The 15,384-nt window shown below is 44.6% G+C and overlaps 1 protein-coding gene across 3 annotated transcripts in view; it reads left to right on the top strand.

The window, feature by feature from the left end:
• The window catches only part of gabrg1 (gamma-aminobutyric acid type A receptor subunit gamma1), a 175,727-nt gene that overhangs the window by 83,298 nt on the left and 77,045 nt on the right, over positions 1–15,384 (top strand). For all 3 annotated transcript variants that reach the window (XM_038791289.1, XM_038791290.1, XM_038791291.1), the window contains exon 3: positions 7,550–7,617. In XM_038791289.1, the coding sequence (XP_038647217.1) occupies positions 7,550–7,617 (68 nt within the window). The remainder of the gene's footprint in view (positions 1–7,549; positions 7,618–15,384) is intronic.

Genomic DNA, 15,384 nt, shown 5'->3' on the forward strand with positions numbered 1-15,384 from the left:
TTTTGTTTTGGACTTCCAGCATGCGCAATATTTTTCTTTCATCTATGAAAGAATGAATGTATTTAGTTCCACAACCTTGCTTTTTTTTCTTGCCCCTCATAATTTCCTCACCCTCACTTATCTGTCTAATTTGCTTTAAAATGATTTATGGAATCTGCCTCCCCACTTTTTCAGGTAGCACATTCCACACTTCAACAACTGAGTGAAAACAAATTCTCCTCAGCTTCCCTCCGGGTTTTTCCCCAATGATTTTGAACCTATGACCTTGAATTACTGACCCATTCACCAGAAGGGTTATATGTTACAATAACCTATCAACTATGCCTTAAACGTTAAATGTAGGAGCCTCTCATTTCTGACATTGAGCAATTACAACATAAGCTGGAGAGAACCTTAGCGATGGGGAGCAGTTGTCATCACCATGCTCCTGAAACAGGAGAGAGATAGAGAAATTCTATCAGGAATATCTCTGCACATTTTCCGGGTGAAGTGGGAAGACTGTTGAATAAACTCTAGTGTTTTTCCTGAAGACCCTTCAACAACCATTCAAGTAAAACTCCTGCAAAATCAAACGCAAAGGACTGGGCACTGAGTCAGGAAGGCCAAAGACCTCCTGCCAGTTTCTGTTCCTTTAACTCTCAAATGGTCCGCCTTCCAAGGCAGGACAGGGCAAAAACTCTCTGAAGATCTCCTTGATCCACAGCAGCATTTACATTAATGACCAACAGGAGTTTGCCACCAATCGTTCAGAATGGTGACAACATGTCCGTCAAGCTGCATTAAGCTTTGAGTCCAAACATCTTAATGGTGATCATCGGCAGAGTGGCAGCAGAGAACAAAAGAAATGGAAGCAAATCCTGTAGTCCCATGGGATGCCCAGCCCCATGTGCCCAAAGACAAATGAGTCAAGAATCATCCTTTCCAGTCACATGAAGACACACGACAGAAACTGAATAGACGTCATTCTGAAATGAAGGGACAGCTGACAAGCCTCACACTCCTGAGGTGTGTTCCCACAGAATTCCCTGCCTATGAGTTAAGGTTGGACTTTAAACAGCTCAAAAATATTTGAACAAGAATGCTGTGTATCAAGAATCCTCACTGATACTTAAATAAAACAGCATGACATACACTAATGGCTGATACACTAATGGCTGATGATTAAGACAATGGTGCAGCTCTTCTGGTCAGTGACAATGCTGAGCACGTTGCTGCTACCCGTGAAGTTTTTGTACCTTGACGGAACTCCCCAGTTTTAGCTGGACCTTCTGATCCCAACTGAAGCAGCAATATATCAACGTAACCTCTCCAGGGTAAGTGAGTGCAAGAGAGACTAAAGAAGGAGAGGACATGTTCCCTTTTTACAGCACTAGCTGCCATATTCAGGTAAGTTTTTAAAGGTCTCAAGTATTTTAATAAATTAGTGTTGGCTCATGAGTGGGCGGATGAATGGGTAGGTGGGTGGGTGGGTGAGTTGGTGGGTGAATGGGCGAATGGCTGAGTGAGTGGGTGGGTGAATGGGTGAGTGGACGGATGGCTGAGTGGGTAGGTGGAAGCCTGTGGGTGAGTGGGTGGGTGGCTGAGTAGATGAGTGAGTGGGTGGGTGGATGGGTGAGTGGGCGGATGGCTGAGTGGGTGGGTGAGTGGGTGGGTGAATGGCTGAGTGAGTGGGTGGATGGATGGGTGAGTGCCAGAGTGGGCGTGTGAGTGGATGGGTGGATGGGTGAGTGAGTGGGTAAGTGGGTGGATGTCTGAGTGGGTGGATGGATGGGTAAGTGCCAGAGTGGGTGGGTGAGTGGGTGGATGGATGGGTGAGTGAGTGGGTGGATGGCTGAGTGGGTGGATGGATGGGTGAGTGCCAGAGTGGGCGTGTGAGTGGATGGGTGAGTGAGTGGGTGGATGGCTGAGTGGGTGGATGGATGGGTAAGTGCCAGAGTGGGTGGGTGAGTGGGTGGATGGATGGGTGAGTGAGTGGGTGGATGGCTGAGTGGGTGGATGGATGGGTGAGTGCCAGAGTGGGCGTGTGAGTGGATGGGTGAGTGAGTGGGTGGATGGCTGAGTGGGTGGATGGATGGGTAAGTGCCAGAGTGGGCGTGTGAGTGGATGGGTGGGTGAGTGGGTAGGGAGAAAGACAGATCCGGGTCAGGTCAGGTCAGATCCCAGGGGTGGCAAATAGTCAGGTGGGGTGGATGGGGGTCAGTGGTGGTAATTGTGGTGGGGAAGCCATTTCTGGTGCTGAGTTCAGATATGCTATCTTCTTAGTTCCGCTTGGCATTGAACAGTGTTGCATTTCCTGGGTAGCATCTAGCCAAATCCTACGTATCTGGCCTAAGTCAGAGGCCTACGGCTTTTGTGGAGGCTCCAGGGCTGTTCAAATCAGAAATTCAAAGCTCCCGGGCTTTGTGTGCCCCAGGACCTCTTCCAATGGTTCACAACGCACAACACATAATTAAAACCAGATTCAACTGTTTTGGACATCGGGAGATTTGGGGCCAACACATTTAAATTTGTTGGGCTTTAATGCGAAGGAAACAGAGAAATGTTAGGAGGCTGTTTCAAAACCCAGGCCTGAGACCTCATCATTTATTCATGCTGAACGCTCTGCCTAAATGGACTTGCTCATAGGATCTTTGAGTGAGCGGGGTCAGGAAATAGCATTCAGCCCCAGCTCCCCTTAAAAAGAGGTGCATTCAATGTTGCTGGGTAGAAATTGACAATTGGTAATGGGAGGGTGCAGTTCCATTCTTAGATACATGGATAGAGATTATGTTCGAAGGAGTACGGCAGAGCCATGTTTGGCATCTCACCCTCTTCAGGAGAAGCACGCTGGCTACTTGACAAGAGGCGACTCTCAGAATAAATGACAGGGCCTGGAAGAAAATGAAAAAATGATTAATAGCCTCTGGGAGTCTATCAAGGTAAGTGTGGCCAGTATTGCAGTCCATCAAGCTGATTGACAACGTATGCAGGTCACTGATAATTCCTCTCAGCTCGCAGCAGTCTGGTGTATGCTGAACCTTCACAAAACAGGTGTTTCCAAGCTGCATCTGCATGCCAACACTGTCAATCGCTGACACTTCAAACTGCATCTGTTGTTGCTCAACCATTTAATAAAACGCTTTCTCAAAGCAAGCTTACTACACTCCTGATTGCACGATGCCTGTTTATTTACTCATATAAACCATAATGCAGGGTGACATTTTACCTATCACTTGCCTGGATGCTCTTCCAACTTTCAACATGACAATACGAGATCTCTGCTCGCAGGATGGAATAGGAAGAAGCAAGTCACATTGATCAGATCAATCAGTCAAAAGGAGCAGACTTTTCTGGACAACGTGGCAGTTGGTAATATGAAGAAAATGGGCCATAGTGCAGGTGGTTGATCCCTAAAAGAGTGGGACTGTATTGTAATTGTTACTTTATTATTCTCTCTAATCATTGACTGCCTAGCTCATTCACAATAAAATAAACATCAAGAACCATGTTATTATCTTTGTTTCAGAGATGTGTTTTCAGCCATCAGTACAGCAGATGTACTTCTGTTTCTTTTGCATCCGGAAGAACGAGTTACAGATCCAAGTGGCATCCACAAAACTCGTACCTTACTGCACTCGCGGAGTATCATGTTAATTTTTATTGCTGGGCAGAAAATTCAGTGTTAGTGAATTAACAGCCAGTTTAAAACCTTCCTGAATTTTCTTTCCTATCAGTCAGGTGGGATAAAATGGGCTGCTGATTCACTATCACATGTTTTTCACCCAGCGAATTAAAGTTAAAATGACCACTTACCCCAACTGTAACCAGCAGCAGGGCCGGCTCAAGGCACCGGCAACACGGGCAGTCGCCCGGGGCGCCATGTGCTAGGGGGCGCCAAAGACTCGGGTCCCGCGCATGCGCAGTTGGGCCGGTGCCAACCAGCGCATGCGCGGTGGCCGCCCTCCCCCAGGGCGCCCCCCCTCGGTCCGCCCCCCGCTCGGTCCGCTCCCCCGGTCCGCCCCCCCTCGGTCCGCCCCCCCGCTCGGTCCGCTCCCCCCGGTCCGCCCCCGTTCGGCCCGCCCCCCGGTCCGCCCCCCGCCGGTCCGCTCCCCCCTCGGGTCCCCGCCCCCCCCGGGTCCCCGCCCCCCCTGGTCCCCGCCCCCCCCCCCCTCGGCCCCCCCCCTCTCGGCCCCCCCCTCTCGCCCCCCCCCTCTCGCCCCCCCCCCTCTCGCCCCCCCCTCGCCCCCCACCCCCTCTCGGCCCCGCCACCCCTCCTCTCGGCCCCGCCCCCCTCCTCTCGGCCCGCCCCCCTCTCGGCCCCCCCCCCCTCTCGCCCCCCCCCCCCCCCCCCAAGGGCGCCGAAGTTCAGCTTGCCCGGGGCGCCAGCAACCCTAGGGCCGGCGCAGACCAGCAGAATCTCACATATATCCTATTTAGGATTTTAGCCGGTACATCAGGGTGAGTATGCTCTGGGCGAAGCACAGGCCACAAGTGAATAGAACCATCTGGTGGTAGAAGGTGAACTTCGGGGGAAACCAGCTTGCATCCTTCTTCAGGTGCAGAGCTCTATGACCTGGAACTCAATGATTGAGCAATATATTATCCATTGGCCACATGGGCATAGACATAGAACATACAGTGCAGAAGGAGGCCATTCAGCCCATCGAGTCTGCACCAACCTACTTGAGCCCTCACTTCCACCCTATCCCCGTAACCCAATAACCCCTCCTATCTATTTTGGACACTAAGGGCAATTTAGCATGACCAATCCACCTAACCTCTATGTCTTTGGACTGACTTGCATGTGATGATTCTGATCAGTAAATAGTAAATAGGTCAGAAACACCATCCTTCAGGATATGATCCCCATGTTTGTATTTGCACAGCATATGGGTGGGACAACACAGTGGTTAGCATTGCTGCCCCACAGCGCCAGGGATCGAGGTTGATTCCAATTTTGGGTGATTGTCTGTGTGGGGTTTGCATGTTCTCCTCGTTTCTGGGTGGGTTTCCTCCGGCTGCTCCGGTTTCCTCCCAAGTCCAAAGATATGCAGGTTAGGTGGATTGGCCATGCTAAATGTGCAGATTTACAGGGATCGGGCGTGGTAGGGGGCATAGGTAGAGTGTTCTTTTGGAGGGTTGATGCAGACTTGATGGACCAAATGGCCTCCTTCTGCACTGTAGGGATTCTCCAGATTTTAACCTTTTTGCGTGTCATGGGGTAAATGGTAAGATGCAAATCAGAATGTGTTAATGTTTTTAATCACGGAAGCATTATATTACCTTGGTTGCTGAGTGGTGGTAGATGTCTGTTAAATAAACATATTGGACGAGCACTGAGATTTTTCTAACCTGTGGGTTGTCAGCAAATTATATTAAATTCTATGGGTACGAATCAGCAGACTTGAGTTAAAGAGGGTTTGAGGGCCAAGAAACATCCTGCTATTCAACAGCACTTTGTTGCACTTAGAGGGATTTTGTTCTCCAGCAGGAAAGGTTCTTCACAAAATGTCTGCCCTGATCTTCCCTCTCCTTCCAGGCTACCACCCCAGCTCTCGCTGGGTGTGACCTAGGTTAGTATATTAAAATGATTTACCTGCCGCACCTAGAACATAGAACATAGAACAGTACAGCACAGAACAGGCCCTTCAGCCCTCGATGTTGTGCCGAGCAATGATCAACCTACGTAACCCGTAACCCAACAATCCCCCCATTAACCTTACACTACGGGCAATTTAGCATGGCCAATCCACCTAACCCGCACATCTTTGGACTGTGGGAGGAAACCGGAGCACCCGGAGGAAACCCACGCACACACGGGGAGGACGTGCAGACTCCACACAGACAGTGACCCAGCCGGGAATCGAACCTGGGACCCTGGAGCTGTGAAGCATTGATGCTAACCACCATGCTACCGTGAGGCCCACCTGGGTGACCTCGCCAGGGTGCCATTTGGTACTTGTCCATTCAAACGTGAACCAGTTGTAATGTCACCTGGGAGGGTCTCCCAGGCCATTGGAGACCGCTGAGTGGTTAGGCACTGTGCAGGATGGCACCCTGGCACTCCCCCTGTCACCAGGGAACCTTGGCACTGCTATTTGGCCATCCTGGCAGTGCCACCCCAGACTGCCAGCATGCCCGGGTGGCACTGTCAGGGTGCCCAGATGGTGGTGCCGGGTTGCCCGTGCCAGAGGTCAGGCCTGAGGGTGCCTTGCCCTTAAGACGTGGGGTGAGGGGGGTAGGCTCGAAGACCCCGGAAGAGGTAAGTGGGGAGTTCCGGGTCACTTAGGGGGTTGAAAGATTAGGACTGCCTTTAAAAGTGGTGCCCGATCTGTGAGTAGCCCTCTAGACTAAAATCTTGCCTCAACGGGAAGTTCCTCGCCGCGACCAAAAGAAACAGCATAGTGGCGTTGAATAACCGGGTCTTCCTTGGCACTGCAGGCACTGAGAAACACCCCACTAAATGTGTTGTTTTAGCAAACTTTAACTCAAGTCCGCTCAGTCTCACCCAGTGTATTTTTCTGTCTCGATTTCCTTTAATGTTCTTATCTACGTATAAAATTACAAAACAACATGATTTAATTGTTAAAGAGAATACTTTAACATCTTAAGCATAATTAGAATGTTAAGTGCCAAATATAAACACCAATTAAAGATAAATATCTGATGCCATTTAAAGAAATCCTATTGTTATCTTACAGTTTTAGCTGTACCATCATACATGCAACTGCAGTTTAAAAACAAAGTAAAATAAATTTTTGTGCTCAAAATGTAATTATGGGTGTGATTTAACCAAAAGAATTCTAGGTGTTATTTTGGGCACGTTTGGCGGGCTGTTTCTCAATGGATGTTTAGATCCACACCAGTATTCACCCAGACTTGTGGGTCTCCCCAGTCCAGCCCACACTTAGAAATGTTTTCAGCAATTCAGCCAAGATGTCAGCCTGGCACTGCCAAGGTACCCAGATGCCAGAGGGAGAACCATGGAGCCACCATGCCCTGCTCTGCCCCTGACCACCCAGGGGTCTCCAATGGCCTAAGAGCCACCCCCCCCCCCCCCAAGTGCCATTACGTCTGGGCCACATTTGTGTGTACAAGCGCTAAACGGTGCCACGGCGAGGCCTGCCAGGCGTGGGCATTCGTTTCCCGGCCTCATGATAATCGGAAGCCAAATGGCTCATTTAAACATGTATACCCTCAGTCTTGCTCTCCAAGGGTGAGATCCAGATCGCAATTTGTCACGAGATCGCATTGAAACTCACAAGGCATTCCGAACATCGCAAATTTCATGAGAGGCTCCTCACGAGATTTAACAGCCTCACCACGTCACAAAGTCAGCCGCAATGAGGCTGTTTGATTGCGCCCTATAAATGAGATTAAATCTGTTTGCTTGTGAAACTGTTTAATGGAGCAGGCATGATTACTTAAAGCATAATATTACATCAAAAGGAGATTTTGGTAAACATATCTTTGGCTTGTTAAAATTAGCGAATAAACTTTTACAGTAAAAACAAAGTTTAATGTTATCTTTCTGCTCTGGTTACAACCCTGAATTGTGGCAAATTTGCAGTGAAGCCAACAGTGATTGAAAGTGACGTCTATGTGAACAGCATTGGACCTGTTGATGCAATTAATATGGTAAGTCAATTATTCTGTGTGAGATTTTGTGTTTTTCGTTGTGTATCCATTTCACGTTTGTGCTCATTTTATTATTTAATTGTCAGTGTTTTATAAAATGCATTTGGAAATAACCGTTCTCACTGAGTTCACCTGTAGCAACTTCTTTAATAATAATCTTTAGCAGTGTCACAAGTAGGCCTACATTAACACGACAATGAAGTTACTGTGAAAATCCCCTGGTCGTCACACTCCAGCGCCTGTTCAGATATACAGAGAGAATTCAGAATGTCCAATTCACCTAACAAGCATGTCTTTCGGGACTTGTAGGAGGAAACCGGAGCACCTGGAGGAAACCCAAGCAGACACGGGGAGAACGTGCAGACTCCGCACAGACAGTGACCCAAGCGGGAATCGAACCCGGGGCCCCGCTGTTGTGAAGCAACAGTGAGCACCACCGTGCGACTCATAGAATCATAGAATTTACAGTGCAGAAAGAGGTCATTCGGCCTATCAAGTCTGCACTGGCCTTTGGGAAGAGCACCCTACCCAAGCCCACACCTCTACCCTATCCCCACACCTCCACCCTATCCGCACACCTCCACCCTATCCCCGTCACCCCAACTAACATTTTATGGACACTAAGGGCAATTTAGCATTGCCAACCCACCTAACCTGCACATCTTTGGACTGTGGGAGGAAACCGGAGCACCTGAAGGAAACCCATGCATACACAGGGAGAACGTGCAGACCCCACACAGACAATGACCCAAGCCGGGAATCGAACCTGGGACCCTGCAGCTGTGATGAAACTGTGCTAACCACTGTGCTACTGTGCTGCACTGTGAGGTTTTCCTTGAAACTTGCCTTTTTGCACGTCTGAATGAATACCTGTTTTTTAGAAATGCCAAGTATTTGTGTGATGATTGTTTCATTAAGGGCAACACAGCAGAGTAAGGGTCATCTGGATAAAAGCAAATTACTGTGGATGCTGGAATCTGAAACGAAAGAGAAAATGCTGGAAAATCTAAGCAGATCTGGCAACATCTGTAGGGAGAAAAAAGAGCTAACGTTTCGAGTCCGATGATGCTTTGTCAAAGCTAACAGACAGAGAAAGTGGGAAATATTTATACTGTGGAGTGAGAATGAAAGATGAGTCATAGCCACAGAAACCCAGGGAAGCCGGGTGCTAATTGTCACAGAAACCAAGGGCAAAGAGTGCTAAAGGCAGTCCCCAGAGAGAGCAAAAGATGTGAAAGGTCAAACAGCAGAGAAACTAACATCAGAGGATGAACTGTAGATGTGGGGGGAGGGGAAGGGGGAAGCAAAGAGGAGAAAGGTTAAGGAAAGTTGGATAAGATTGGAGGGGGGGGGGTTAAATATGTACTAAGAAAGAAAGAAATGGTAAAAGACAGTTAAAATGAAATGGGTCGAGGTGGGGTAGAACTGATCATCTGAAGTTGTTGAATTCTATGTTGAGACCGGAAGGCTGTAGCGTGCCTAACCGGAAGATGAGATGCTGTTCTTGGCCTGGGTGACTAATTGGATCTCAGAGTAGAGAATCACTCCAGGAGAGGAATTCTCCAAAGCAGCAGCTAGCTCTAGAATTAGTTGTGCAAAGGGACAATCACCACAATTTGTTGGAAGGAAAGTATTAAAAAAAAAAATTCTTTTTCAGTAAAAGTCCCTTTTCACAGAAGTTTGTTAGTGCAGGTCAACACCCATTTTCTATAGTTATTTACTGGTTTTAAGTGCAGATGCAGATGAGATGGTATTCAATTGATACAAGTCCTGAAATTCCACAGGGGCTCTCATGGAGTCCACTTACAACCTTAGTGGTGAACAAGCAGAACTCCCTGAAAATCATTCTTCTATTTTCCTCAGCACCCATCCTGCTGTCAATTTGCTATACCTAAATAAATAACTGTATAAATTAGGAATTTTAGTGAAACACATTCCCAACCCTTTGTTTATCTGTTTGGGCCTGTTGCAAACAGTTAATTCAATTTCTGAACAGGCTTGTAATTTTTGGAGATGTGTGGTGTGGCCCATACAAAGAGGCCCAAGTGCTTGCTGCATCGGAACACTTCTTTGTCGTGCTCGAAATGTTTACTCTCTCCATCATAGTAGATATGGAATTGCAATCTGCAGATTAAATCCCAGTTCAAAGGCACTTGCTTAGATTATGATTTGAAACATGTTCAAAATTGAGTACATGTCAGCCTTTGATCCAGTTGAAGCAGGTGAGCAGACTCAATGGGCCGAATAGCCTAATTCTGCCTCTATGTCTGTTCTATGAGTCTCTTGGAAGAAATCTGTCCAATCACGAATAGTTAACAGGTAATCCCATGGTGATGCTGCATTGTTTGAAATACAGATATCAAATCCAAATCAAAGTAACAGTGATTATCAGCTGTTCTTCTCATCATTATCCACTGTATAGCAATGTCAAGTAATTCCATTTGTGATAAAGAATATTGATTAAAATTGCAACCATTTTGACTTGCACAGAATGGTGTTAGCATTTGAACTTCTTCACCATGTCTTTCTTTGATAAATTTGTCAGTCATGCTCTCAACCTTAATGTAAAGTAAATACCACCAAGATTGCTCTTTCCTGTTGCTGATGGCAAGCCAATGGTTAGTAGGCAGTGGGAGCCATATATAACCATTATTCACAGCATGCAGTGGAAACATTTATGTACTCCCCTCCCCCCACACTCTCCTAAATTGTTCATGTCCATAATCTTTATTTTTGATCTTGTAACCAAAGTGTAATTATTAATTCTGGATCATACTTCAATCGGGTCTTGACTCCTCTTTCAGTGTGCAGGTGCAATTTGGTTTTTGGAGTAATAATGATCTTGCCTATCCTAAATGTAACTGCTGGTCATTCTTGTCAATGCCATAAGGTATAGCTTTCTATTATAGGTGCTAGAGAGAAGAGGGGAAGCTGATTGTGCAATCATTGGTTGAAAGTGATCTTTCCACTACAATCTTTCAAGTCATTTGCAACTGATAAGAAAATCTACCCCTTGTTTATGGAGGAAAGTCTACTTTATTGCCAGATTGCTTTATGTATATTAAATAATTGGAGTGTTCAAATATAAATAAGTTGATTTATAGAATTGTGATAGACTTTGAATGTATTGAGGCAATGCCCAAGCCAGTGTTGAAAAGCATTTTTTTATGGTTCACATAACAGAACTCAAATCTCCATATTTATTTCTGTGTGTTATCATCAATCAGAATGCAGGAGTTCAGTTAAAAGAATAAACAGCCTCCTCACAAAGGTGCAAGGATATTAGATTGAATTCGCAGATTTCTCCCCCATCCTCACCCCCCTCGGCTTAGGTTTTCTTCATGTACTTTCTGTGGAAAGTAACTCTGAAATGCTGTTGAAATGCTCGTGGCGAATATTCAGATGTCACAGTTCATTTCTCTCCAAAGGTCAAACTCTCCTGCAAAATAAACCTTTTCCTACTTGATTCAGCTGGAGATTATTTGGGTTCTGGTTATTTTGATTTTGCCAACAAAATGGCATCTGAAGTTAAATTAGTAAAATGTAATCCTTACGCTCAACATTACCAAATAGTTTGAAAGATTACTAGTGGTCATATCACTGTTAACTGATAATCATTGTCAACCAGTGATAGCACAATGAACTTGCAGTTTCCCCTTTCTCTTCAGTATGGGTAATAGAATATAGAACATACAGTGCAGAAGGAAGCCATTCGGCCCATCGAGTCTGCACTGACCCATTTAAGCCTTCACTTCCACCCTATCCCCATAACCCTTCCTAACCTTTTTGGGCACTAAGGGCAATTTAGCATGGCCAATCCACCTAACCTGCACGTCTTTTGACTGTAGGAGGAAACCGGAGCACCCGGAGGAAACCCACGCAGGCACAAGGAGAATGTGCAGACTCCACACAGACAGTAACCCAGCGGGGAATCAAACCTGGGATCCTGGCGCTGTGAAGCCACAGTGCTATCCACTTGTGCTACCATGCTGCTGTACTTTTAAGGCATAGGTAAAATTTCAATCAGTTACATTCAGGATAGGTGAGATCATTATTAATCGAACAACTCTAATTATTTTTTGGTGATGAGCTATTGTGGAGCTTATGATCTTGGTTGAGACTGGTAACTGGTAAATCCAAAATACCATTATTTGCTGAAAGGCTGAAGCCACAAGATTCCATGATTTAAAACAAAAGCATTTTACTATACAGGAATCAAATACAACAAATATTAAATACTTTTGAGGTAATCTCCTGTGTTCCAAAACCTAGAAGAGATACAAGTTGAACATAAATTAACAGAAAAATTGCGGATGATTATAAACTGCATATTAAATGGGAGGCACAACGGAGAAAGATCTTCTGAATTGGCTCAGCAGTTCATTCAGCATGTAGGTCATCAAACTCAAGTCACAAAGTCCTTCAAAACACTGTCTTCCTTATGAAGAATTTCACTTCTCTCCTTCTAGAAATTAGTCTGAACTCCAACCCACAGTTCTACCAACTTGGGTTCTATGGGCACCGTCTTCACCAACAATAGCACGTCTTCAGAAACTCCTCAATTTAGTCTGGATGGTGTGGAACCACCAATCTGGTCTTCAAATAACAAATACGGCTGCAACAACTGTATATTTTCTGATGCTGAGCTTCTGGATTGAGCCTGTCTTCTTCAGTCTGCATGTACTGCACTGGTGGACTCATCAGCTTCTATTGGGCTTGGATGGCTATGTGTCATTTTATAGTTTTCAACCAAGTTCAGTCTTCCAGAACATTCCAATCTAGGTTTCACTTAGTTTTCTTACAAATCGAGAGGGTCAGTTTGCTTCCTCAGTTTCTCTTTTGATTTTCCTTTTTCACTTTCTCCTTATGATTAGGGGTCACCTCAAAAAACTACAAGCTTTGACCATAGATTCCGTCATAAATGAGTGGCCACTTTGAATGTATGTTTGATTAAAATTATGCACATTTTTACAAAGAGAAACTCATTTAAATTGAATCCTGTGTTCTACATATTGTTCCATAGTTACAGTAAAAAGATATGCATTGTTCTCCCAAGTCTGATTTGGCTTTGGTTGGATAAAAGATAATGCCGGGAACCTAATTTTTGCTACAATTGTATAGCTTCCATAATGCTGCTATTATATTTGTAATACTTGTTCTAACTTCCTTCTGTGGAGTAAACTAGCTAATTCAATTAATGGGACTGAGCATTCAATCTGTTTGTTGGAAAATGTTTGTCAGATACAACACTCCCATTAATGACAAATAGTTCACACTGGAATATCATTATTTTTCCACCTGGACAGGTGAACTTCTTTCATTTTTGTACTACTTTAAATTAAGTCCAAGGACATCATACAGTAGGTAGAATGACATCCTAACACTGACTATTTCTATTGCTCTTCATGCTTGCAATCTTGTCCAACTTGTAAAGTTGCTTTCATTTTTTTCATAATGCCATTCATTGATTAAAAACATCAATTTTGAACCTGATTAGTTAAGACTTTTGTGTGCACAGTTTAATTGATGCATGTAAGAGGGACATGTACTGCATTTTATTGGAATTAATTCAGTGGGTGGGATTTTCATTATGGATGTATGAATTGGGAGTTGGGAATTTTCCTGATGTTATGATCCTGCCTTTGTTTCAGCAGTTCTCATAGGTGAAATATACATCTCCTGGAGGTCAGGAAGTTCTGGAGTTGGCAGGCCTGCAGAGGAGAAGGAGATGGGCCGATACCAATTCATCCAGTTTAAAAAGCCCACCTCCATTTACTGAAACATTGGCCGAATCGTCAGATCTGTGAAATGTCCCCCTTGACCTCACCCTCTTAACCTCTCTTCCCACCCCTTCACTCTCCCTTTGACCTCTCACTCCCCTTAAATCCCTTAGCTTGCTCCTTACCAATTCATAAACAAAATTTACAAGTCTTATATTTGGAAATCTTTGAAAGGTTCATAAATCTGTCAAAATAAATAAACATCATTTGGATAGGCATTGGAAAAACCTTTATCCCCATGGAAAGCTCAGGTCTGTCAAATCCATCAAAAACACATTCAACTGGACAGCTGGAAACAAACCCTGTAATGCTGAACCCATTAGTGCTTTGGAGTGCAGCCAAGACATCAAACCCACATTCCCCTGTAAGGTTGTGTAAACAAACTGCAGTGCAGAATCCATTAGTGCCTTTGAAGAGAATCAAAAGCTCCTGCATAGTTTTCAAACAGTTTAACAAATAGTTGAGCTGTTCTACAAATAATGAATAAAAGCTCAGACATCTGTCCACTTTCAAACAGCCAACTTTGACAAAGGGTCATCTGGACTCGAAAGGTTAGCTCTTTTCTCTCCCTACAGATGCTGCCAGACCTGCTGAGATTTTCCAGCATTTTCTCTTTGAAGCCAAGCAGATGACTCAGCTCTGCTGCTGGGAATTAAGGAAGGCTGTGAGGAGAATTTAAACAATAATCTAAGTATCTCACTGGGCTAGACTTTCAATATTGTACAATGCAAAATTGCACTTCATGCAGTTGACAATTATTCCAATGCATCTGAAGACTTTCTCACTTTTACAATGCTGGTCTTTTACATGATGTGGAGATGCCGGCGTTGGACTGGGGTGAGCACAGTAAGAAGTCTTACAACACCAGGTTAAAGTCCAACAGGTTTGTTGGACCTGTTGGACTTTAACCTGGTGTTGTAAGACTTCTTACTGGTCTTTTACATGACAGCTTGCTAGTTGTCAAAAATAATAACCTGGCAAACACATTATTTAATAGTCATTTACCATTTCCAATCATTGCATTTTCATCCCTTACTTTAGTAAACACAGATATAACTCAGGCTACAGTATTTCATGAACTATAAAGGAGTCAACATCACCACCATTTTTGCTCACCGTTAGCACCGTTTCCAGCACCAATATGTGGTTCACACCTCCATTTTGCAGGCGTGTTTTTAAAAATCTTCCAAAACACAGGTGCTTCACTAGAAATTGCAGAGGTTCTGAAAAGCTCACTTCAGGAATGGTGGCAGCAACTTCTAAAATGCAACATGTGGGCTTCCTCTTTCCAGCTCCATTGAACATAGATGGAGACAGAAATAGAGGCAGGAACACAGTAGCCATTTTTCCCCCCCAATTCCTTGCAGCCCCCAGCCCAGTAACTGGATCACCCAAAAACACTTTTTAAAATGTCTTTAAAAGATCGATGCGAGGACAATGAAAATTTATTTGAATTGAATATATTATAACATTCCAAAAGAAAAACTCACATCATTTGAAGTTGGAGGGATATCACCCGCAATGCATTACCTCTTAAGCCTGTCAGCAAAATTATCTGAACAATTTAGCATTTTACTAAGAATTACTTGGGCAACTGAGGGTGAATGAAAAACAGCAGATCTTTACTTGTTAAGTCTTATTAAAATGAAATTTGAAAATTAAATGCAAAATTGGACACATTTGGAGAAAATGAAAAAAGTGTTTATCTCAATATAGATCAATAATTCCAAGGGTTAAGCTTTTGAAGTACCAGACACTGAAGTAAGCAGTACATTTTTTACAGTTTTGGTCTCTTTATTTAAAAAAAGGATATAATTGCATTAGAAGCAGTTCAGAGACTGATTCCAGGGATGAAGGGGTTATCGTCCACGGAAAGGTTGGACAAGTTGAACCTGTACCCACTGGAGTTTATATGATGAGAAATGATCTTATTGAACCATATAAGATCTTGAGGGGGCTTGACAGTGTAGATGCTGGAAGAACGTTT

Source organism: Scyliorhinus canicula, chromosome 3 (genome assembly GCF_902713615.1).
Source record: "Scyliorhinus canicula chromosome 3, sScyCan1.1, whole genome shotgun sequence".
Classification (NCBI taxonomy): domain Eukaryota; kingdom Metazoa; phylum Chordata; class Chondrichthyes; order Carcharhiniformes; family Scyliorhinidae; genus Scyliorhinus; species Scyliorhinus canicula.